Here is a 27027-nt window from a genome sequence, read left to right as displayed (position 1 = left end):
CAGCCTGTCTAGTTATGAGAACCTGCGCATAATTGTGTTGTGATTATATGAGATAATGCATTTCAATAAGCTCTTAAAAAGTTCTTTTCTACAACTTTCATTAAAATGATACTTCACTTAAAATCAACCTTGATAACATTTTCTTTAATTAAAATGGTCTAGCCTTAAGATCACTTATTAAGGAGCAAATTATTCCCTTTGCGATGATGTTGGAATACAGGTTGAGTTTCCTATACCTTTTCACAAAAGCGAGTTTTCTATCAGCACTGAGCTTAACTGATTCATTAATCAAGAAACCATGATATGATAAATTTCTCTTGCACATAGTAAAAATTCTAGACATAAAGGTATATAACCAAGCATATATATATAACCAAACCGGATTGTAAGGCTCTTTGGGTAGTTTGACTCACATTGTTAAATTCTCCCTGTCCTATCTCTTTGTAGGCAACTCCGTATACTATATGTAGTGAGAGCCTTTTACTCTTTCAAGTTCTACCAAGTAATTCGTATGTCTAGGAATCTATGCCGCTTCCTTGGCTTTAGATCACAATGATTCATGAATGACCAATTCATAGTTGCAAATAAAGATTGTCTAAATTGGGTCAACCACTTTAACGGCTAAATATATCTAATACTTGTGGTGACCTGACATGTTAGATATAAGAGAATTTGTTAGTTTGACTCATCTGACAACCCCTTTGAGCCTTTTCATTCCTCTTTCATTTTTATTGGGGTCATTCCTTTAAAATACTCAGGCTAAATCAGAACATAAGCATAACTCCTTTATCAAGAGTGCGAGAGAGGTTTTCAAGAGTATATTTAACTTTAGGATCCATTTTTATTTGGGAGTTGTGTGACTTATAATCAGATTCTCTTCTTTTAATTTCAATTTACAAAATTAACAGATTTGTAATATGAGTGCATATTTTATGAGTTTTGATAAGACTAATTGATCTTACCTCCCTTTGTAAAATCTCCATATAAAAATCCCTTTAATATTACAGCTTTTGAATAAATGGTTCTCATGTTTGTTCTTATTTCAATTGTATTGGTCATTAATAATAGCATTAGTAAATATGAAAGTGTAATAAATGATGTTACTTGTTGACCTTGTTTTTCACGCTTAGGCTCTCGAGCGTACTAGTTGTTGTTCAATTGAGTTAGATTTGGGACCAAGTGGGCTCGACTGTGTTTGATCGACTCAATCGAGCCACGACTAGCTGAGTTCAAGTCGAATTGGCGTCAATTAGAACTTGATTTCAAATTGACTCGGATCGAGTTGAATTTGACTCGACTACACTCGATTGTTCTCGATCAACATATATCGACCGCATCGGGCCTAATTTAATTTCAATTGATGTCGATTTTGGGCTAAATTTCATGTAAATAAATTAGTTGAATTAGATCGAGCCCAAATTGATTCAAGTTAAGTTAGATTTGGACTCTAATTTAACCTGATTGAGCCCATTTTTATTTTATTAAAACCCATTTGACTTTAATAGCATTTCAAATTAACTTCCTAAATCTAGTAAATTGCATCGACGACTGTGATCAAACAAGATCTGCGATTCAAACAAAATCATGTTATTCAGAAGAGTTCTGTGGATTAGACAGACCTCAAGCACCGAACATGTCTGTTTGGAGTAATTTCGAAAGCTGAAGCGAAATGGCAAGAAAGGGTGGGCTTCCATTTTTGGCATTGACGAGCATTTACAACATTAAGGTTCACTTTTACCTATTGTCCTCTCATATGAAAGCTCCCCAACACTCATGCTCATCACTCCTATCTAGTGTCAACTCTATCCCACACCCTCTCTTGCTCTCCCTTTCTTCTGCATATACTCTTGTCTCCATCACATGAACTCTCTAGGGTACAATTTAGCAGCATCAACCATAACTTCCTTGAGATTGATGAACTTAAGCCTTATGAATCCTTTTTTCATAAATGCAAGCATAAATATATTCTTCTCTCCATCTTTTTGAAGAAGTCTCTTGAATGCAAATTTCGGTGAAAAATTGAAGAGTTTTCAAAACTTTGCCCATACTAAATTGAAGACTTTGTGCATTGAACTTCATTTTGACTAGACTTTGAAGGCTATAGCATACTTGTTAACGGCGAAGCGCAATACGGTACAAAAGTCCCTTTGGAGCTATGGGGCATAGCGCACGGGGCGGCGCGCGCCATTTTGAACATAATGCAAACTATACAAAAATTATAAAAATAAAGCATAAATATGAAATATCATTAAATTGAAAGACAAGCTATAATGATAATGAAAGACAACCATACTCATATATAAGTTCAAGAAAACAACACCCAAATATCTCATAATTCAAAATATTACAATTATTTTTTTAAAAGGTAAATGATTTTATAAGATTTAATATACTCTTCTTGGGAATCATCATCATCAGCAACTGTCAAAAAAATCTTCGTTGTCTTCATCAACATTGTCTCCTGCTTCATAGTCTTCTTCATCACCTCATTCTCAATATCAACAACATCATGCCTAGATGAAGATCCATTCTCTTTCCCTTTAGATCTCTCCCGAATGTTGTAGCTTTTATCACAAATACCAGTAGCCTTAGCAACACTTGTCCAAGTTAAATCTTTTCTCTCCAGCAATAAAGTCATTTTCTTCATCAAACTCATAATTTAATTTTCATGTTAGCCACTCATTTGCATCATCCATCTCAGTCAATGGAATTGGATCAATCACATCACGATGATTGTATCTCCAAATCAATGCTCTATTATATTTTATATAAGCTAAGTCATTTAAGCGATCATGATCCAATTTGCTTCTTCGTTTGCTATAAAATTGCAATTGAAACATTATTACATTACTATACTTCACCATCTCCTTCATCTAGGTTGACATTTGACATGTCATTAAACTGTTCTTTTAAATCTTTTTTTACAACATGGATGCCTTAATTTCAGACTTCACGTGCTCGGGGTAATTAGAGCAAGGTCTAGCATTCCTAAAACTCCCAGCGAGGTATTGTTTGTGGCATGTAGTTCCTCCTTTTGTTATTTTTCCACAAAAAAATACATGTCACACTGTTGTTGTCGGGTTCATTTGTTAGTATTGCACATTTCCATGCTAGATCCTTTTTTAAAGATTGAATTGAATCAGACATTTTATGATCATCTAAAAACAAGTAAATACAAATAAAAAAAACTAAACGAAACACATATCATATCACATAAAATCCAACTAAATATCATCTCAGGTGTATCAAATTTAAACAAGATCGAAAACACTAGCAAGCCAATGATACAAGGAAATGAAATTCCTAGGAGAGGCCATAAGAATCTACTCCTATAAATTATCAACCATAATTGCATCTGGAATACAAGCATATGAAATGAAATGACCTTGAACATGTCATTATATGTAAACCTCTCTAATCAACCACGAATCAAATTATAATAACAATCATATGAATGCTCCTTTTGTACACAACTATCATTTACAACATGTATCTATACATATAAGTTTTTTTTTTTATATTTATTCCTCTCCAAACTAAGACATGGAACAAGCAAGGGCATACACTAATTTTTTTTTAAATTAAAAAAGCGATAGTTTGAACTCCACATTGATTCTACCTAGTAGCCACAAACTATTAACAACAAGAATGCACCTTTTTTGGATAAAGAACAACATAACTTCTCATAATCTCTAACAAAACTATTGTTTCCTTCCAAGCAACATAAATCGACACACATTCTATTAACATCTCATGAAACTATCCATAAAAAAAGTGTTTATAAAAAAAATAACTAGGAGTAAAACAAATGCATGAATTTGACTGTAAAGATGGAAAGAAAACTATCATCCATCATTCTTAGTATTTTGGTTGCTATAGTTTCCCAAAGAAGGAAGAGGGAGGGAATAAGGTAGAGAGAAACAAGAGCAAGATGAGGAGAAAGATGGAGAAGAAAAGCAAGAGGAAAAGGAAGGAAGAAAAGGAGGAAGAAGGGGAGAACGTAAATAAAGATGAATAGAAGAAGGTAGAAGAAGAAGACGAAGAGAGAAAGATTACCTGCTTGCGAGAGGAGGAGCTTCGGCGTGCTGGAGTCGCACAAAATAGAGGAGACGACGGGAGGGATTTGGCTCTTCCTGTGGCATGAGAACTACGAGGAAGAGGAGGCTTCAACTAGGGCTGGGGGTGGCGACGAGTTTGATTAGGGAAGTGGGGGTTGACTGCTTGCTTGCGTGCATGAGAAGTAGGTGAAGGAAAGGGGCTCAGAGGCGTGGGCTAGCGAACAGAGAGATACGGAGCGGAGGAGGGGAAGAATCAAGAGAGCTAGGACAAAAGAGAGACCGGATAATGAAATTAGGGATGCTTCTCATTTATCTAAGGCTTTAGCAAATAAAAAAAAAATTATCTTAAATATATATATATATATTATATATATTATTATATTATAAAAATAAATTGCACACGCTATTTGCATCGTACGCCTGGCGCGCAATAGCGCTCACTATTTTAAAACATTTGTGTGCAGCAAACACATTGGCATTGTAGGTGCACCGCGCCACGCCGTGCACCATTGCACACGCTATTTTGAGCCATTGACATGTATGGGCTATAGTCCAACACGGTCTCTCCTCCCTTGGTTAATTTGCAGGCAAGACAAAAAGAGCAATTATTTGTTCACAGACAACCATGCTTGCTCATCAGTTTGATAGCAACTTTAGAATCATTTTTTAATGATTGTCATTATGGCCGTCAAATGAATATAACTTGTTGGTGAATCCAATCTCTTTGATCAACATTGAAGAAGAATTGGCTATTTCATCTTGTATAATAACCACCAACAGAAAAACAACAAGGAAATTCTATGTGTACACACAAAAAAAAAAAAAAAAAAAAAAAAATAAAATATATATATATATATATTATATATTATATAGATATATATATATATACACAATAACATCAAGCCTTTGTCCCACGTAGGGTTGGCTACATGAATCCTTTTTTGCCATTGTGTCATGTTAAAAGTCAAATTCTCATTTAAATCTAATAAAGAAAGATCATTTTTTAATATATTTTAACCAAGTCTTTTTTAGGTATATATATATATATATATACTATTATATATATATAATAAATAATAATAACTAGTTAAAAAAGCATAAAAGAATGAAAGCGAGTAATTGAAGAGACATCAATCTTTGCTAAAACTAATTGAAGACCATGCATTGTCAATTTATGGTTTAACTGGACCCTAAATTCATATAAGTCATTATAACTAATCTCACCATATACTATCATTTCCATAGTATACAAATAATTTTTTTTTAATAAAATTATCGCCAACTTTTGATCGACTTAGTCGGGCATTTCATGAAACAAAAAAGTTCTTTAAACACTCAAGCTTTGAAAAGTGTACCAATATGTCAAGACATTCCTACAATTGTTACAAATGTTCATAAATATCATATAGTAATATTTAGTCATGTTAATGCATCCATGCTTATGCCAAATGCATTAATATATAAAAAGAATACTAATGCCCGCTAAAATTAAGATGCATATTGATGAGGACATCAGCAGGAGATTCAGGCGTGTCTATCAGAGAAGGCATCGAAGATCGACAGCTACGATTATGAGTCTTTATTTGTGATGCATTTTTATGTATTTATTTTATTTATGTTCTAGTTTTTATCATTGTACCCCTGAGAGGGATTAGTTCGTGTTGTAGCCCAGAGGGCAATTTAGTCTTTGTGCCTTTTATCTCTTGAGGCCTATATATGAAGGCCCTAGCTTTTGTATTAGATTGATGATGATTTTGAATGAAATTTTCAGCACTTGTTCCTTTTCTTTGTTGTGAGCTCTTGAGAGAGGAGAGAACCCTAAGAGAGGGCCAAGCAATTCCCATCAGCCGCAAGTAGAGTCCGGGCTTGTTGTTTGTATCTGTTCTTATTCCTTATTCCCCTTTCATCTTCCCCATACCATCGGCTACCCCCTTCCCCCTCCCAAATTCCAGCCCAACCCTCTCCCTCCAACCAAACCGCCAGCCAACCTTCACCAAATACCCCCACCCACGGGCCCTACTCCCCCTAAAAACCCCTAACCGACCCCTCCATAGCTATCGGCCCTTACCTAGCCCAACCCTAGCCGCCGGCCAAGCCAAATCCCCAATCCCCTTGATTCCAATCTCCAATCTCCAATCATCCACTTATTACTTTCCTAATTTAGAGCATTCTAATTTGGAGAGACCCTTTTTTTTATAATTTGGAGAGACACTTAATTCAAAAGAATTTGAATTTCAAAAACTTTCCAAATTAAAAGAAACCTATTTTGGAAGTTCCCCTAATCACTACAATCTAAAATTAATTTGGATTTAATTCCATATTCCACATTCAATGCATGTGGCCACATACATTGTATGTGGACACTTCTCCACTCCCCCTTCCCCCCCCCCCAACATCCCTCTCTCTTAATTAAATCCCTCCCATTCCTGCTCTATTACTGCTCTCAATCAAAGCCCCTCCCATCAAGGTGTGCCGGCACCTAGTCCCGATTGGAGGAGATTGAAAATTCAAAACTCCTCCCCAATTTTAAAATTGGAAATTAAATTTCAGATTTTAAGTTGTTTCCCCTCAACCAACCTAAACCTAAAATCTGAAATTAAAGTGGCCCCTCTCCTAGTCTTGGTCGACAACCCTAGCTTACCCTCCTCCATTACTTTTCTTCTCCCAGACTTGAATCATCATCTAAGAGAAAGGACACAATTTTCCCCGGCCTCCTACCCATGTATGGCCGATCCCGAGCTAGATCATGGATTCGTCTATAATGATCAAGGACTAGTAGATGTTCTTCGTTCCCTCTTCTTTGACATCAATTGGGAGATAGACCAATCCGTCAAAGACTACGTCGACCGGATCCTCTTCTCATTGACTACCGCTCTCGACGAACATCGGTATTTGACATTGCAATCTACTTTGTAACCGCATGCCAAAGCTAAAGCCCTCAAGAGTGTGACCAAGGGAAACTCATGATGATTGCTCTAATTGTTAACCAGTGGATTTTTGTTACTTGCGCATCTAGCTTTACTATAATTTTGATGTTATTTTAATTGTTCTTCTAATCTATTTTGTAACCACATGCCAAAGCAAAACAATAACTAAGAACTCCTAGAATCTAATCTTGTGAAACATTAATTTAAAATTGGCAAGCTTAACAAATTTTATTAAATTCCTACAATTCCTATTTGTTTCACATCACATATAATATGACCCAATTGATTAAGCAAATAAGCCAAGGAACCGATCCTAACCTTATTGATTCCAAATTGATCTAAGAAACTTAGTGAGTCATTACCACATCTTGTCCAAAGCACAAGATAATAATACCCATCCTAACCATTCTACATTCAGAACAACAAGATTTATGCCGGGCCCCCATAAACCTAAGGTTATAAACCAAGAACATTGATAACAATATAAACAAATCAATAAAAATTTTGAAATTTGCTTCAACTAGTGAAATTAAGTCCTAAAACTCCTATCAAAGTTCAGAATAAAAATTCAAAACAAGGTGTCTTCCTACAGACCTTCCAATAAATGCATACCTCATCTCAATTAATTGGCTAGCATGAAGCCAACAAACATGCCAAATTAAACCAAAATGATCATTTTAAATATCCGGGAAAAGTAAGAACTATCACCTCTCCCTTCATGATGTATGCCTCTTCCCAATCAATTTGGTTTGACACAAAGACAAGTCAATTATAAAATCAAAACTTGGGTCTTCCAATGAATGTAAGCCTCATCCCAAATTAAACATGGGCCAATTAATATGCTCACAAGCTTACTAATGAAAATCAAACTACATGTGTGCCTTAGAGAAACTTCTTGGAGTCAAGTTAAAACTATGGGAAGTTGATAATCATGCTCTGAGCTCTTGTCGGGCATGTACAATACCTTTAAATCACAAGCAAATTTGATTTATGCCTCTAAACTATTCGGTAAAATTAATATGGCCAACTCTATGCCAGTAACCAAGTCAAAATCAGTTTCGAGAGCAGGTCTTTGATAAAACATATTCTCACCCTAATCTACTTCGGATTTGAGATGAGGCATCCAATGGTTGTTAACCAAGCTTCATAGAGTATTCTAAAAATAGTAAGTTGATTCTGCTGGTATACGTGAGATGAAGGAAATATAAGATCATAATAGGGTTAACCTACATCCCCCAATCATTCCCATCAATTAAATTCAAACCTTAATATTAAATCTAACCACAAATAAGCCTAAGCAGAGAGTGTTCTCCTAATAGCAAACTATGGGAGCTTGTGCCCATAGAAAGTTTCAACCGAAATCTAAATAAACACTGACCTAAGATAGGGAGATTATCACTAAAGAAAACATAATCCAGCTCGAGAGAAATTGCTCATGAGTTCCTATTCACACATGAGGCGGCTTGATGGAAAAGATTATCTTTTCCTAAGTGATCAAGGGTTCATTTGGGTGGTTATGATTATTTGCAAAAATAATTGTAAAGTTGTTATGAGAAAAATATATTTCTTGAAAGCTACTGTGGGTACTATATTTTTTTTTTTAAATATCATATAACATCTTTATTTAGCTATTTCATTTTAATAGATTTCATTATACTTCTAATTACATAAATTTTTCAAAAGCAATAAAAACGTTGTTGAACAAAAGAGCTTTGGCAACTTTCTGGAAAGCAAAAATATGAAAAAGCTGATCCAAACCAACAGCAAGACTCCCTTTGTAGTTTGTACCAATGCTTCTCATAAATACTAAAAAATTTTCAAAGAAAAATTACAGAGACACTGTTTCCTTTCATACGCATTTAATAAATGAGAAAATCCAAGAGAACTTTAGATGTCCACTTTCAGGACTTTTGTCCTTTCCATGTAACTAAATTGTAAATATATGTTGTAGAGAAATCCAAAATAAAAATTTAAATTTTTATTAAAATGAGCAAAAACAAACCAACTTAAAAGTGCCAATATACTATTTCATGCAAATAACGCACCTAATTTATTTAAATACCATTGCAATTCAATCGATATTTGACATTGCACATGAACGATATAGTCTGATCTTTATCTTATATCAAGGAAAGAATACTGATGAAAGACTGAAAGATAATCGTTCAATAAAGCTTTACCTCTTCAAAAGGCCAGTTATCCTCATGGTCATTTGAGTCGCCACCCCTTGGAGACCATATCAAACCTTCTATCATACCAGTAAACTTATTTATCTTGTCTCCGAGTACTGCTAATTCTCTCCATCCTCGCTGTCCTCTCATCATTTCATCCATCCTACATGATAGCAAATATAAATGGAAAATTGTTCCATTTCATAGTCAACAAAAACCGTTTTATAAACCTAGAAGCAGCAAGGTACAAGAACTAAAAAGCATTAAATCATCAAGATAAACGACATACCTCAAGAAAGCTTTCTGAACAGAAGCAGCTAAATCTCCAGTACAAGAGGCCTCACTCTTAAGTACTTGCGAGTGCAGGTATTTCGCACAGAACTTGGCAACTACCTTTCCTAATATAGCATGTGAATCATTATCAAGCAAACAGTAGCAAGTTACACAACTTGCAATATAAACAAATTAGAAGAAAAATATAGCAGATCATGGTAGTAGAAGCCACAACTTGAACTGATAAATGCCATTACAAAAGACGAATAGCATCAGATTTGCACATATTATTTTATTTATGAGTAAAACCTCAAAATAGTCTCCCCGACTATTGATAAATATCCAATTTAGTTCTAAAGCTTCGTATTGCCCCATTTTAGTCCCTCGAATATTAGAAAGGGAGTCAATTTAGCCCTAGAGCCTAAAATAAAACTTAAAGTTAACTCCAAAGTTAAATAAGAATATATTTTAGGCATTACAACTAGATATGATATTATATTTCTTACATTTGTCCATTTTCTCTATCTCTGGGTGTCGAATTGCCTCGCGGCAGTCTCCATCTCTGTCTATCGCTCGCCGTCGCTTGCCCTCTTGCTCGCATTGTGTCGCTCGTGACCTCTCATGTCTCGCTCGCACAGCATGCGTGTCGTCTCCTAGCTCGAAGTCTTTCTCAGACCAGTCGGTCATCACGCTCGTGGTCCCTATATGCACGTCGCCTTGCTCTCAGCAGCAGGTTTTCCCCATCCACCATTCAATCTCTAGTTCCATCTCTAGGAAAAATTATAACAGGAATGTGAGGGATTAAGTAAAAAAGTATTTTACTAAAATACCCCAAAGAACCGAATGCTTGCGGTCTTCGTCCATTAATTTGAATGGAAAATTTAACAGATGGACTAATTGGATAATTTTTAATAGTCGACGGACTAAAATGGGGCAATGCGAAACTCTGAGACTAAATTGGACATTTATTAATAGTTGGGGGGGGGGGGGGGGGTTTTGGGGGGGGGATATTTTGAGCTTTTACTCTTATTTATCATAAAGTACCAGTGGTTTAGAGGTGTATATGCATTATCTAGATTAAAAACAATATTCTTTGTTAGAAATTATGATTTGTGGCATTATATACCTTAATCCAGCACCGAAGTAAACAAGATATCTCTAAGTGACAGCAACTTGAACATTAAAAAAAATGTCTGCCGGGGTAAGACAAGTCTCATAACTTGAATTGCAATTGACATGCTATCAATTTAAAGAACTGAAGATAATTAGGTTCATCATTTTTAAATGGTAATCAATACAAAAGGAAATATAAACACTCATAATATGTAATAATAATCCTTGATATGTTAAGCACATCCAATCAAGCACAGATTTTCATGCAATTCTTAAATATCAAAGCGCTCAAGTATTTGAATCAGATACGCTCGGAATCGACAATGAAATCATCCAAACTTTGTTTTCTACAAACTTATAGTCAAAACAAACATTGAGATGAGATTAATCGATATCAAGAAAGTCTTGATCCAAGTCCAAATAGACATAAATCAAATATTTGGATGCATAATGAAAAACTTCGTGGACCATTTCTTACATACTTATAGTTGAAATTAGTCTCCACATGACGAATACAATGAACCACAATCATTTACTTCCAATGTCTTTAACGTATTAAGAAGACTAAAAGAAATTCTACAATCAAGTGAGATTAATGCAGACCATTCAATGGAATATTTTGATTTTTAGTTAAAATGACTAGAATATCCCTCAAAACATCTATAAATAGACATTACATCTATCCATTTGAAGGGGGTAGAAAGGGGCCAAAAGAAGGATTCCAAATGAGAGAATCTAGATCTCAAAGGCCGAAGTCCACTATCGTCGCCAAGGCCAACATCCCTCATCACACCCAAGGCCTACATCAGATATCAACAACAACACTAACAACCATTATCTACCTATTAGAATTAAAAACTTGTAAAATCAATTACAAAATCATTCAAATTTCAAGTTTAGCAAACTTATAGTCAAAATTAACATTTTTATTAAATAAACCCAACAATACCAAAAATACCTCAATCTGATCCCAAATGTATCAAAGTCAAATGCACAATGGCATAATTTGAAACTTGTGAGACCCTTTGAAAAACCAAAACACTCTCCATTTATTATGTGCTTATGGAAAAAATGAATGTCTTGACAAGACAAATAGTGAAGCCCATGCTCGCTCAATTTTGATGCCATTAGGGCAATAAGATGTCTACAAAATATTATATGATCAAAGGGGATCAATATAAACCATCTAAAGTAATGTTCTAACTTCTAGTCAAAATTATCATATCCTTTTCCATAAATCTATAAATAAGCACTACATCGACCAAGGTTGAGCCCATCGTTGCCAACAAGGATGACATCTGCCATTAACAACAATGACAACATTTGTCGATGACAATGTTGATACCCTTCTTCAACAATAGTGTTTACGCACACTATTGTCAATCAAGGTTGAAACCCGTCGTTGACACCAAGACTCGATACTCACTATTGCTACAAAGTTAAACATCCGTCTTCACAAACAATACCCACGCCCATTGTCTCCACCAAGGTTAGCACCAATCATCGCTACTAAAGCCGATGTCCGCCATCAATATCAATGATGAAATACATCATCACCATCTTCATCAATGTTTATTATATACACCAAGGTCGATGCATACCCTATTTGTCTTCGATCTCCCCTTCTAAAAGAAAAATATCGAACATACCACTAACATCTTTTGATGACAACTCCACCGCCTTAATGCACCATCTACCTTCATAGTTCCACCACTGAGGTCGTCGTTCATAGCTCATGTCGCTACATTATAATGCGTGGGCTAAGCCATGTTATTCTCTTTCTCATGTTTTCTATGAAAAAAATATCATGTCTCATATGAGCTACCCTCAAAACTTATTAGTGAAGGATTTCCATACAATTCTAAGAAAATCCCTCTCTATCGTCATGAACATTCTAACACACAATAATCCCCATGTTATTAAATTGAACATTTGAACCAATTCTTAAATTTTACTCTGACGGGGGGCTGAAAAAGTCAAAAATATTGCTTCTTTCAAGTTTACATCCAGCTAAAATGTGAAATTAACTCAATCTCAAAAGAACCCTCATATAAGGGAAATATTATTAAGGGGCTGTTTGGTTGGAATGAAAAAAAATTCAAAGTAAAGTAAATGAAGTGTAAACCATTCTAGTTCATTTTTGAGGTAAACAAAACTCGCCCATTTTTGAACGAGAATACTTTACATCGCAAGCAAGCTCGCTTGACAATCACCAATCACCATCTTCGGCCACTTCCACCAGCCTAAGGCCACCCCTACCACCTGTCCGCCACCACCGCCGCCACCATCCACCGTTACCGTCCTCCACTACCTCTGCACCAGTTGTCAGCTGCTATTTTTAAACTTTACACTACATTTATTTTACTTCAAACCAAACAAAAAAAAATTATTTACCAGAATTTACTTTATACTTATCCAAAGAACTCCAAAGTATTCCTTTTACACCATTTTTTTACACTCCATTCCTTTTACACTTCATTCCATTTTAGCTAACATTACGGAAATATTAGATTAGTCTCACATTACGTGTAAAAACTATATTAGTGTAGAAATAATAAGTGATTGGTACTCACCTATAGTCTTAAGCTTTTAGTTGGAAATAAATTGTACTACTAATGTATCAAGCCCAATCTTGGTCCCCTTTTTTAGTGAATACTCCCTAACAAAAAGTGCACAAAAGATATTATATGGCTAGTTTCCAAAGATAGGCAACCTTATAAAACTCCAATTTGAAACATATCTAAACTTTTTTTGGAACTAGGTGGAAAGTGCATATATTTATTAATTGACAATAGCTAAATTTTGGAAAAAGATGAGGAAAAAAAAAACATGAACAAGAGAAATAATGTAACTCATCATCAAGCTCTCTAGGGAGATAATTAAGGATCTGCAAAGCCAACATTAGATATGTCGACAATACACTTACTTGTTACATTCTAATAAGAGAAGACAAATGTATAATCAAATAACAACCTAAATGGCTAAATAACTAAACATTTATATTTTCTCTGTCATCCACTAATAGTCAAAGTGAAAAAAAAAAAAATTAAATACGTATTTGCAAAATCATGAATCAACATTTGTAATCATCATGATCGCAAACCTTTTCTTAACTATTTTAGGATAGATATATCGATACTCTCATTTTTTATAAAATGGTCTCATTTGTGTAGGTTTATTATAGTTAGATCCTTTCAAAAATATATCTAATCATGTTGATTTTCCAACTTCTTTAAAGCACTCTGATGCAATGCATCATTAGCTAAATAAGCCCTTACTCCTTAGTTATAGCTTATCTAAGTTTGTTACATATTTTCTAGAAGTTTCTATATTGTTCTATTTGTTTTATAAATAGTTAAGATTAGGTGTAAGAGATGCTAAATATTATATCCCTTTGAAGCTTTAAGCTTGTGTTGATTCTGATGCTTTGAGTGTTCCTTCTAGCAAATCCAATTCTTCCACCCATCCACTATATCAGTTAGTACAAGAACCTGAAGTTTGTGAAGAATGATGGATTGTTAAAGAAGATGGATTGTCGACGACGATCAAAATCGAAGAAGATGTGCGGTCGACGAAGATCGACACCCAATTAGAAGAACAGTCAACGACGATCGACACCGAAGATGGGCGGTTGATGACGATCGATGCAGCAAAGCTGATGTAGAACGAGAAGAGAAAAAAGGGGACATTTGAGATTTGAATTTCTTGCTTTAATTGAGATCAAAATATTAGGAATAATTAAATCAAATCAAATCCAATTACAAAACTAATTAGATTTAATTTTAAGTAACTTTCCTAAAATAGGTTATATTAAATTAGGAAAGTATTTCAAATTCAAAATTACTTAGAATTTGAAATCAAATATTTTCCTAACTTAAATCGTTTGATAAAAGGAAAGTAATCAAAGGGGAATTCAAATTTTGGAGGCAAAGAGGAAGAAGGGGGGAAGGGTCCAGCGGCATTAAAAGAGGGAGGAGAGGTTATGGAAAGAGAATTAAAAGGACTTTGATTGGAACCTTAAATTAGGGAGTAATATTTAAATCACATCCAATTAAATAATTAACTGGACCTAATTCAAATACTTTCATAAAATAAAAAGTAATCAAAGGGGAATTCAATTTTTGGAGGCAAAGAGGAAGAAGGGGGGAAGGGGCCAGCGGCATTAAAAGGGGGAGGAGAGGTTATGGAAAGAGAATTGAAAGGACTTTGATTGGAACCTTAAATTAGGGAGTAATATTAAAAATAACATCTAATTAAATAATTAACTGGACCTAATTCAAATACTTTCCTAAAATAAAAAGTAATCAAAGTGGAATTCAAATTTTAGAGGCAAAGAGGAAGAAGGGGGGGAAGGGGTCTGCGTATTAAAAGGGGGAGGAGAGGTTATGGAAAGAGAATTAAAAATGATTTTGATTGGAACCTTAAATTAGGGACTAATATTTAAATCACATCTAATTAAATAATTAACTTGACCTAATTCAAATAATTTCCTAAAATAAGAATCCTAATTTTAAAAACAAAATTCAAACTCGAATTAATTTGAATTTTAAATTTCAATTTGTTACTAAGTTAGAAGGGCTAAAATAGGAAGGGGTTTGAATGTGAAGGGAGATTTGTGGAGCCAAGGGGAAAGAAGGTGGCTGGCAGTTTGGTGAGACCGACGTCTAGGGAGGTTGGCATGGGGGTGTTGGAGGTGGAGCTAAGGCCGTGGGGAGGGAGAAGGGGAGGCCAGTTTTGTGGAAGTGGAAGGGTTTATGAGAGAATCGGCCGGTGGAAAGTGGAGGATTTTGGTCGGCAGTCAAGGGAGGAGGAGAAAAGGATTTAGGAAAAAAAAGATACAACCGCGAGCCCGAACACATCCTGTAGCTGACAGGTACTATGTTGCCCTTCACCAAGGGACTTCAGGCCACGAGCCCGGACACATCTTACGGCTGGTGGAAGCTATGAATTCCTCCCATAGGAATCTCACTCAAGGTTCTTCCCAAAGAACACAAGTGCAAACAATAAATTTTATTAATCATCCAACATTACATTACATAAGCAAGGGCCTCTATATATAGGCCTAAGAAACTAAAATAAGACACTTATGACCCTAGGGCTTACATAGGACGACCCTCTTAAGTAAGGGTAAAAATGGAAAATTTACAATAAAAATAAAAATAAATTAAGATAAGGTGGAATGATCTCGGTTGTCGATCGTCGTCTCCTCCTTTGAAAATCTTCAAAATCGGATGTCCGCATCAAAAGCCCTTTGGGCAGCTCAAGTGGATGCCTCAATTGATCGAATAGACGATTTATTGTCTAATTTCGGCTTTTCTGCAGAGAGAATACGAAGAATCGGCAACCATGCTGGTGCCTTCACCCTTGCACGACCGACCTTGCTCTCACTTCCACTCTAATGGTGAGATCCCCTGCCTGACAACTCAATTTGCAATCATCTCGCAACTGTGCACCGTCCCACTTTTCGCTTCTGATTTAAACAGCCCATGACAAACAATCCATTGCTACCACCCGCTCCCAATCTGATCTTCGACACTCTGTGTGACTTCAATTTGCTCCCACTTAGTGTGACCTCAGCACCTTTGCTCAAGTAGGAGTATATCCCCTGCAATTTCGACTTTTCTGTACCGAAGACCTAGACGCAGGAATCGTCCCAAATGCTTGATCACGCTTCACACTCATGCAGCCTACTCCCGCCTCCAATTCATGCGACTAGCGCAATGACACCCCCACACCCACTCCCACTCCCAATTCCGCTCCGGCCTTCATGCACGCCACTTTCCCCGTAGGTCCACTCCAGCCAGCTCGCAATTAGCATGCATGCCTTCGCCTCCCACATCACCTCGCCTCTGCATCCCACCAAGTTCCCGCCTTTCGAAACCACGCGGCACCATCCCACTCCTGCAGCCAACTCACGGCTCTGCACCTCACGCTCATGCGACTCATTCCTGCGCTCACACGGCCCATACGCGATCAGACCCGCGATCCACTTGGACAACTTCCCACTAATTTATCTTACCAGGAAGTTCATGGCGTAGTGTTAAAAAAATCAAATGGCAGCAGCTCAGTTGTTCTTGAGAACCATGGGGATCTTTCAGTTTCTTATGCTAGTTCAGGGACAGAGAATGGAGGCAACCATCAGATTGAACTCTTTGCTGATGTTGTTTTCCCCAACACAATTGAGGAAGTTAAATGAGCCAGGGGAACCGGGATACTATTTTTTAACAGGGAGGACCAACAAGAAGAACTATTTGCCGATGTCCGAGTTATCCCTATTTCAATGCTCAGAGCAGTCGCAGCAACAAAAATAACAGGCACATTGAAGATTGCTGCCCTGAAGGTGCCCAGATTTGGAGAAAAGAAGAATCAATAACTTGATGACCTTGCCATCTTAACTGGAGCAACAATTGTTAGAGATGAAGTTGGTCTTGCATTGGATAAAGTTGTTCATGAGGTATTGGGTACTGCTGCTAAAATTGTGCTAACAAAAAGATTCAACTGCCCTAATTGATATGTATTCAAGCAAGTTAGATGCCAGATTACGAAAAAAAATAGATGTCAGATTAGCATATAGGATGTTTGCTGATTTGCTTGAAAGAAATGTTGTGGGACAGTTAGAAAAGCATGATGTGATCCTATGGAACGTCATGATTTCAGCATATATTGAACTTGGGGATATGATTGCTGCTAAGGAGCTCTTCTCAAGGATGCCGATGAGAGATGTCATTACTTGGAATTCAATGATTAGCGGTCTGACAATGCATGGAAAGGGATTGGAGGCATTGGAACTGTTTGATCATATGTTAGATGCTGCAGAGGAGCCTAATGGAATAACATTCGTTGGAGTCTTGAATGCATGCATTACTTTGCATCAAACCAAACAGTACATTAATTAATCTTAACCCAACTATATGCATTCTATTAAATTTAGTTTTTTTTTTCAACTTGGAAACCATTTTACAGAAAACAAAACCCTAAAAACGATTGTGAAGAAATGAGAAAGAACATTAATGTGTTCCGGGTAGAGTATAAGCTAGCTGTATCCAGCAAGCATGCAAATTAAAATCAAGACTAGGGGAAAACATAAAGCATAAAGACCTGCAACTGACTTGGCAAGAAAGACAAAAAACAAAGGATAGCTTGTATGGAACATAAGAGAAATAAATGATGAAAAAGCATACCTCCATGGCCATCATAAACACCAAAGAATGATGTCGAGGCATCCAGATCAGGAAGAGCAGCATGCTTAAAAAAAAAAAAAAAAAGAGAACATGTCAATATAAAGATGCAATAACGGCACAATAAAACGCGTGCCTAAGTCATTAACATAGCCACTTCAATTCCAACCCAAATGGATAGGATAAGGCCACATAGCTTCTCTAGAAATATGTAATTCTTTGCGGGTATAGTTATTCCTAGGGAAACAAGTCACAATGAAGTTGCCCACTCGTTCAAGGTTGTCTTTAAATTGCATATAATCATAGACTCTGCTCGCATGTATTAGACTTATGATATGCACCTATACTTCATATTACTACTGATGCTGAAGGAATGAACAATAAACATGCTCAGTCATCAAAGTTTCATCAGGCCGTGACAAGGGTCATGAATAATCAATATTTAGTCAAGTTCTAATTTTAACATTTTAACCACTGAAATCTATTTGGGGACAAGGTGTTTGTGTGGACAGTTTTAGTAAGAGAGCGACAATCAAAGCAGAACAGATGCTGGAGATTTTTTTTTTTTTTTGCAACAGGGCCCAAAAAAGTTCCAATTCAGCTTAAACAGGACAATGACAATTATTAAATATTGATTATGTGCATTCTACAAAAAAATGATACAACAACAACAACATCAAGCCTTTGTCCCACCACATGGAGTCGGCTACATGAATCATTTTCGTCATTTTGTCATGTTAAAAGTCAAATTCTCATTTAAATCTAATAAAGAAAGATCATTTCTAATATTTTCTAACCAAGTCATTTTAGGTCTACCTCTACCTTTCTTAACATAAGTCAAATCTAATACCTCAACTTTCCTAACCAGGTCATCGGAAGGCCTCCGTTTAATGTGACCAAACCATCTAAGGCGGCTCTCTCTAATTTTAACTTCCACTGAAGCTACTCCAACCTTTTCACGTATATGCTCATTTTGTATCCTATTTCTAAGAGTAAAGCCACTCATCCACCTAAGCATCCTCATCTCTATAACACTTAGCTTAGTATTATGCTTCTCTTTTAATGGCCAACATTCAGCACCATAAAGCATTGTAGGTCTCACCACCATCTTATAGAATTTTCCCTTAAATTCGAGGGGGACTTTTCCATCGCACAACAAGTCTGATGCATTGCTCCACTTCAACCATCCAACTTGAATTCTGCTAATGATACCTTCATCTATTTCACCATTACTCTGAACAATAGATCCAAGATATCTAAAACGTGTACTCTTATTAATGACTTGATCGCCCAAAGTCACAATCCCCTCACTAAGTCTATTGCTGCTAAAATTACACTCCATATATTCAGTTTTAGATCTACAAAAAAAATGATGATTACACAAAATATAACAAGTGGGCAGTAGTAGAAAATTTGACCCTTAGCCAAATTGCACATTCCACAAACAAGATAGAAGCATCCTAACCAAAAAGCTACATAATAGAGCAAGTTTCAACCAGTTCTACAAATTATCATATAAGTATTCTTATAAGTGGCCCTAACAACTATTTTCATCATAAATTGAGCTACTTAATATCGAAGGCACCTTAAGTCTACAGCAGTTATATGGGGTTTCGAGCCTAATTTGTTGAAGATAGATGCATTCACATGGGTGTCAATTTGGATTGGTGGGTCAAATTTGGATCTAACCCTAAGTTAACTCAACCTGAAAATACTTGACCTGTTTATCATAGGGGTCAAAATGTTTGACCTGAATCCTACTCAGCCCAAATACACCTAACCCAAATCCGATCTTGTTGACCTCGTTTTTGTCCCGGTTTGCCATCAGACGCGTTTGATTGAGTTGATCTAGCCTCGTCGAGCCCGATTCATTTCGAATCGACATTAATTTGAGTTTGATTTTATTTTATCTTATTTTATTGAATTAATTTTGGTCGAGTCGAGTTATATTTTCCACTCATCATTGTGCATGTCAAAACCAAATTCTAGATTTTACTCTACATGCACCTTACCATACAAGTAACTTTTTTTTTTTTTTTGAGAAAGTCAGTCCATACTATAGCTTTTATACTTTTAAGAGCATATGACATTCTTTCATCAAACATTACTCTCGAGTCATAACATGATCTTAACCACATAAACTGTAATTCTAAGTTCTCATTTATATCACTATTCTACCATATAATAGATATCCAATATCTTAGCCTATTACATTTAAGTATCAATTCAAATTTAAGCAAAATTATCAAATAATAATGAATTTTATATCCACTGAAATTGTATATCATACACCCGCATTTGTTCTACTAATCCAAAATTCATAATTCAATAAGTTTACTCCGGTAACAAAGGCATATTAAAGCTATTAAATAGAAGTATAATGGACATAGTAAATATCATTTAAAATAGCTATGAAGAAACCAAAGAGGTTTTAATCACAATTGGGCTACAAGAAGCAATAGCATTAAGTATCTTTTGGACATTGCTTACGAACATAAATACAAAAAGATATATAAGATGGATATCATCATTTGTAATGACTTGTGAAGTAGATGATAAGTTGAAAATAAAAAATTGATTAATAAACGGCTTAAGGTTGCTCGAAATAACTTATTTTGCAAATGACAACTTTTATAGGTTGTCTAGTAAACTTGGACAAATGTAAAAAAAAAAAACTGTGACAGGTATAAAGAATGAGATTACTATATAAAGAGTATGTATGAGTTAATTAATGTAAAACAAACAACTATTATTCATTCTAAAAAGTCAAATGATGCCTAAGCCTTATATTTTAGTGCTTCTAATCTATTACAAAAAAAGAATTAGGATAAAAATAAGAACATAACTCAATGTTTAAAATTGCGTATTCGGGTATTGAGGCGTTTTTCATTCTTGAGGCGAGGCGTAAGCCTCAAGACGTTTTGAGGCGTAAGCCTCAAAATCAAAAGATTGCGTAAACATAAAATGATAAATTTTTTATATACTAATGAGTGAATAATATAAAACTTAAAAAAGCATAAGATATGAAGTGAAATCAAAATATCCCAATAATAAGACAACTTGAAATATAGTTCAACTCAAAATTATATCTTTCCCAAATCCCAGTATTCTTTTCATTAACATATAATTCCAATTTCTAAAAATAAATAGCAATGACATGTCACATAAGAACTTATAAGTCATCAGCACTGTCATCACTAAGGGGTTCTTCATTTGAATCATCATTATGATGAACTGCTCTCTCCCCTTCCTCCTCTCCTATAGAGTCAAATGTCGGGCATTTACTTCAAGATTTATGTAAGTTTTAATATATATATAGCGTGAGGCGAGGCGGGCCTCAACCAAGTTGAGGCACAAGCCTCTTAACAAAAACTCGAGGCGTAAGCATCGAGGCGTTTTTTCTTGGAATTGCGCAAAGGCGGGCCTCAAGGCGAGCCTCATATTGCGCAATTTTAAACTTAGACATAACTATATAGTTAAATTTGGTGATTATAATGGAGAAATGTCAAGCATATCATTTGATAAGATAATATTATAAAGTTAATTGGTAAATTATATAAAACTACAAATATGTTGTATGGATATGAGAATCATGCAATAAAAAAGTAAATGATAATCAAGTTCAATTTGGTAAAAATGAGAACATAAAGATGGGTGTGTGATAAAACTAGAATGATAGAGTAAAATGATAATACTAGATAGATGATTGGGGAATCACATAATGAACATAGGGTACAACAACATCAAGCCTTTATCCCACTATGTGGGGTTGGCTGCATAAATCCTTTTTCTCTATTATGCCCTATTAAAAGTTAAATTCTCATTTAAATCTAATAAAGAAATGTCGTTTCTAATATTTTCTAACCAAGCCTTTTTAGGTCTATCTCTACCTTTATTAATATAAGTCAAATCTAATATATCTACTTACCTAATAGGGTCATTAGAAGGCCGCCGTTTTATGTGACCAAACGGTGTAAGGCGACTCTCTCTAATCTTTTCTTCCACTAGAGCTACTCCAACATTTTCATCTATATGCTCATTTCGTATCATATCTCAAAGAGTAAAGCCACTCATCCACCTAAGCATTCTCATCTTTGCAACACTTAACTTAATATTATGCTTCTCTTTTAATGGACAACATTTTGCACCATAAAGCATTGTAGGTCTAACCACCATCTTATAGAATTTCCCCCTAAGTTTGAGGGGGACTTTTCTATCACACAACAAGTCCGATGCATTCCTCCACTTCAACCATCCAACTTGAATTCTACTAATAATATCTCCATCTATTTCACCGTCACAACATAGAATAGACCCAATATATCTAAAATGTGTACTCTTATTAATGACTTGATCACCCAAAGTCACAATCCCACCATAAGAACTATTTTTACTAAAATTACACTATACATTCAGTTTTAGATCTACTCAAACGAAAGCCTTTAAACTCTAAGTTTGACCTCCATAATTCAAGTTTATCTTCAACTCCCTCTCAAGTCTTATCAACAAGAAGAATATCATCAACAAAAAACATATACTAGGGTACAACCTCTTGCAAATGTCTAGTGAGAACATCTATGACTAAAGCAAAAAGAGGGCTTAAGGCTGATCCTTGATGTGATCCAATTGAAATAGGAAAATAATTGGTAAAACCACCTTATGTTTAAATACAAGTAACAGCTCCTGCATGCATATCCTTAATGACTTGAATATAAGCATTATTAACCCCTTTCTTTTCTAGAACTCTCCATAACACTTCTCTTGAAACTTTATCATATGCTTTCTCCAAATCAATAAATATCATATGTAGATCCTCCTTATTCTCTCTATACTTCTCCATCAAACCTCTCAATAAATATATAGCTTCCATAGTAGACCTACCCAACATGAATCTAAATTAATTTTGAGAAACATTAGTATCATGCCGCAACCTATGCTCCATAACTCTCTTCCATAGTTTTAAAGTATGACACATTAACTTAAGTCCTCTATAATTCGCACAATCTTATGCATCACTCTTATTCTTAAAAATAAAAATCAACACTTATTCTCTACTCATTTGGCATCTTTTTAGTCTTCAAAATAATATTAAAAAGTTTAATAAGCTAAGAAATTCATTCATCTCCTAAGCATTCCTTTATTGGAATATCATCAGGTCGCAACAGCTTTTCCACACTTCATTTTCTTTAAAGCCTCTCTAACTTCGGTTTTACTAATATGCTGATAAAAACAAAAACTTTTATTTTCATTTAGAGTGCTAAGGTCACTAATGTCAATCTCATTCTCATAATCATCATTGAAGAGTTTATAAAAATATCTCATCCACCTTTTTTGAGTATCCTCTTCTAATAAAAGCATTTTTTTATTTTCATCCTTAATACGCTTCACTTGAACTAAATCCTTACTACTCTTATCTCTATGTTTGGCTAAATTACACATATATCTTTCTCCCTCCTTAATATATAATCTATTATATAAATCATTAAAAGCTAAAATTTATTTGACATGGCGAAATTCAATGGAGGCTAAAGGGATGATGTTAGGCTGGGGAGATTGAAGAAAAGTAGAACATATTTGAAGAAATATGGAAAGATCAAAGATAACATAGTTATAATTAATGTAAAAAGATCTACATAAACTAGAGTTAGTACCTAATGAAGCACCCTAGCAAGAATGAATGGAGGATGACTTATAAAGCTGGCCCAAAATAGTTAAGATACAAGAAAGTGATGATTTTAGTTGTAACTTTTCTAACATCAAGGTGATATGGAAAGATATGCATGAATGCATACACATTAATACAAACAAAAAAAAATCATCAAAATGCATGTATGCATGTGTTCACATACATAGTTATATGTGTTAAAACTTTTTCATAAACAAGGTTTCATTTCCATCTTCTAAGATCAATTATAATTTACCCAAAGGGCAATGAGAGAGTTGAGGCTCAAAGCAGCCTCACTCTATTCTCATTAGAGAGGCATTCAGCATGTCAGATTGTATAGCAAGTGTATTGAGAGAATATACCCTTTGCACCACAAGAGGGACATTTCCTTTATATAAAATGTAGAAGATATGCTCCAAATCAAAAACAAATATAAACTCAATCGATATTATACATGTCTTTTTGCGATTAGTTTACCAAAAAAAAAGTTTGAATTGATTAATCTTATGGATTAATCCCTACTATTATTTGCATACAAATATGTTTCCAACATTTATAACAATTAGATCGGAATATAGGATTACTAAAATTGAGGTAACATAGCATCGTCAATATGTATAATTTAGGTAGGTGTTTTCATATACTAGCCGTGCACTTTATATTTAGGAATGCAATCATCACAAGAAATTGAAAAGCTTTCTATCACAAGGTTTAACAATTAAATAGAGAAGATTATTGAAATGTGCCATATAATAAATTTTTTTATCGTTATGAGAAAAAGTTGTCACAATTTATTTACAATTGAAAATTCCTTTTATGCGTCATCGTTATTGAAGTTAAGCTAATATTATAATAAGACATACAGGTGACTAATTTATTTACAATTGAAAATTCCTTTTATGCGCCATCGTTATTGAAGTTAAGCTGATATTATAATAAGATATACAGGTGACTAATTACACTTACTGCATCTTCCATCGTTGAACGCCACCCTTGCATGGAAGATAGCCCATATCTAACTCGTTCATTCCCACCATCTTCAGAAAGTTTATCAGTTTTTGGAGTACTGAGGTATATACCCATTGCTGTATAAAGTAAATAGGAGAAAACATATCAGCAGGAAAAAGAAAAATAAAGCAGAGATAGAGAAAAATAGTACAAAAGCTAAAAAAAAACAGTACAACGACAACATCAAGCCTTTATCCCACTACGTAGGGTTGGCTACATGAATCTTTTTTCTCCGTTGTCCTATTAAGAGTCAAATTGATGCGGAGCATATTAGTTAAATCAAGACTTAGGAATAGCTTATCTAATTTAATACCTTTTTCTAGAGAGTTCTAGGCATTTCTATTATATTGTTATAAATAGTTGCTATAGGTAGAAGAAGAGCATGAATTAGTATTTTTGGAATTTGAAACAGTTTTCACTGTTTTTGGTCTCCAAGAGCTGTTTAGCTCTTCTCCTTCTTCTCCATCATGCTTCTTTGGTGATTCTCCCCACATCACAAATTCTCATTTAAATCTAATAAAAAATCATTTCTAATATTTTAAAACCAAGTCTTCTAGGTCTACCTAGCATAGTTCGGATCAAATACATCTACTATCCTAACTGGGTCATCGGAAGGCCAACGTTTTCTATGACCAAACCATCTAAGACGACTCTATCTAATAAAAACTAACCAAGTCTGCATAAACTGTGGGGAAAAAAAGAGGGATTATCCTGCATCGAAAAAAATTTGCTCAAAATAATGATTTTTATGAGATGGGAAAAGGCTATTTTATACCGTCCAAATGGTAAAGCTCATTTTGGGAAAATAAAGCATCACCCATTCCATGTTACCAGGAAGAAACTATTAAATAGGAAAATTTCCTTAAAAGGATAGCTTTGTAATGGCTCATTATCATCATACTAGCCATATCTGAATAATAGATGTAAGCTTGTTGGTCTGTATCATGCTACTATAGCCAAAATTCAGATGCCAAATTAACAATCTAAATCCCATGACATCATCTAACTTAACGAAGGATTAAAGATATAGATCCAAATCAATGTTCATAATGAATTTGAAATCATAATTTCAGATGAAATGGCATTTCTCTTTTGGTATTTAGCTTCATCACTTATCATAGAAACAGCCTCCTCCCAATTTAAGGGAGGACTGCATATATCAAAATTTCCCTAAATTCTACAATAGCAAGAACTTCATGCACTGGGTGTGTCCTTCCTCCAAGTGCATCATTTATATTCATGATTCATCAATCAATAAAGAGGAGACAGCAAATGAGCTATGCCAACTTGCCAACTTTTCACTCCTACTATAACCTGTGAGAGGCATAGTAGCATAAACAAAGCTCAAATCAGGGCATGTCAACATAAGCAGATATTTATGCTTAATTGCTTGAAATAAAATTAAAAAAAAAAGTTAGTCTTCAATTTATTCGAAAATATATGTTTATGACTGTATTCTAATGGCTTCCAGCTGTAAGGGCAGAGTTAAAGAATATTTCTAGAGTTTATTTCAAAGATATTTGTTTGTGTTTGATGAACTCATTTATTGTGCTTCTTTGAACTGAAATGAGCTTCCTTAATATTCAAACTCTCGTTTAAATATTATTATTACGATTGACAAAATAAAATTTTAATCAAATACCCTATTAATTTGAAATCTCCTTATAATTGCTAAATGTGAATTCCAAAAGTGAGTTTCCATCATGTCCAAATACTTGAGTTTAAAAAAAAAAATCAAGCCCTAAATGCTTCCCTTTGGATACAAAACTAATCTACCATTCCTCAAAATTCACCTCCTTAGTCAAACACTCTATGCAACACACATGCATATTGCAGAAGCAACAACAGACACCATCATCACTTGCAATCAATCAAAGCTGGACAGATGTGAAGGAATAGAATCAATGTCGTATGCCCATCATTAGGAATCCCAGAATACATATTTTCGTCCCAAGATTAGACATTTAAGACGAAGATAAAGCAGATGACATATAAAATCGATCCAAAAACCCTAATTAAGGTAAATACCATCCCCTCAGTAGAAAGTAAGGAAAAAAAAAGTTCAAGCAAACTGCCCCCCTATCCTAAAATCACAGAGCACAATCAAATTCAAAGATGCAAAAGACCAGCTACGATCCGACAAACGCAAACTTACACCTTCAAACAGGTCAACTCTAAAGCAAAAAATAAAAGGGCTGAAAGAAATCAAGCAATATACCAAAATCAGAGAGCTCACGAGCCTCTACGACCTGAGGAAAATCTGCGCGTAGAGAGAGAGAGAACGAGAAACAGAGAGACGCGTCGATCCCAATTCCCAAACGAGACTATCTCTTCTAAGTTACAGTGATTCGTCTCGCCTTCAATTTATGTATTTTAATTTTCAATATTTCCATTTTTTGGTCTAAAACTAATAACGTTTTAGCCCTTTTTATTGATTTTAGAATCAAATTAACTATTTTCAGACTGATTTTTATTTTTTTGGGAAATTTCAAACTGATTTCATACTCTCCACAAAGAGCCAAACAGGATCGGATTCAGCAATCCAACAAAAGACCAATTGCCAAACGACAGCAATTAATTTATATTTTGTAAAATATCATTACACTTTTTCTACGAAAAACATCATAATTACAT

At 34.8% G+C, this 27027-nt stretch overlaps 1 protein-coding gene across 2 annotated transcripts in view; it reads right to left on the bottom strand.

Moving 5' to 3' along the window:
- LOC110113113 (probable protein phosphatase 2C 11) overlaps window positions 1-26798 on the bottom strand; it is a 33083-nt gene extending 6285 nt beyond the window's left edge. Inside the window, exons 1-5 of one of the 2 annotated variants that reach the window (XM_020845544.2) lie at window positions 26612-26798; window positions 24352-24470; window positions 17724-17787; window positions 9446-9554; window positions 9166-9319 (exon numbers count right to left, since the gene is read on the bottom strand). In XM_020845544.2, the coding sequence (XP_020701203.1) occupies window positions 9166-9319; window positions 9446-9554; window positions 17724-17787; window positions 24352-24468 (444 nt within the window). In that variant the 5' untranslated portion in view covers window positions 24469-24470; window positions 26612-26798. The remainder of the gene's footprint in view (window positions 1-9165; window positions 9320-9445; window positions 9555-17723; window positions 17788-24351; window positions 24471-26611) is intronic. The other variant, XM_028697563.1, reaches the window with a different exon arrangement.
- Window positions 26799-27027: the final 229 nt, after the last annotated feature.

Source organism: Dendrobium catenatum, unplaced genomic scaffold (genome assembly GCF_001605985.2).
Source record: "Dendrobium catenatum unplaced genomic scaffold, ASM160598v2 fragScaff_scaffold_972, whole genome shotgun sequence".
NCBI classification, from domain to species: Eukaryota; Viridiplantae; Streptophyta; class Magnoliopsida; order Asparagales; family Orchidaceae; genus Dendrobium; species Dendrobium catenatum.
The sequence above is the reverse complement of the archived record's forward strand: the minus strand, read 5'-3'. Positions and strand labels throughout refer to the sequence as shown.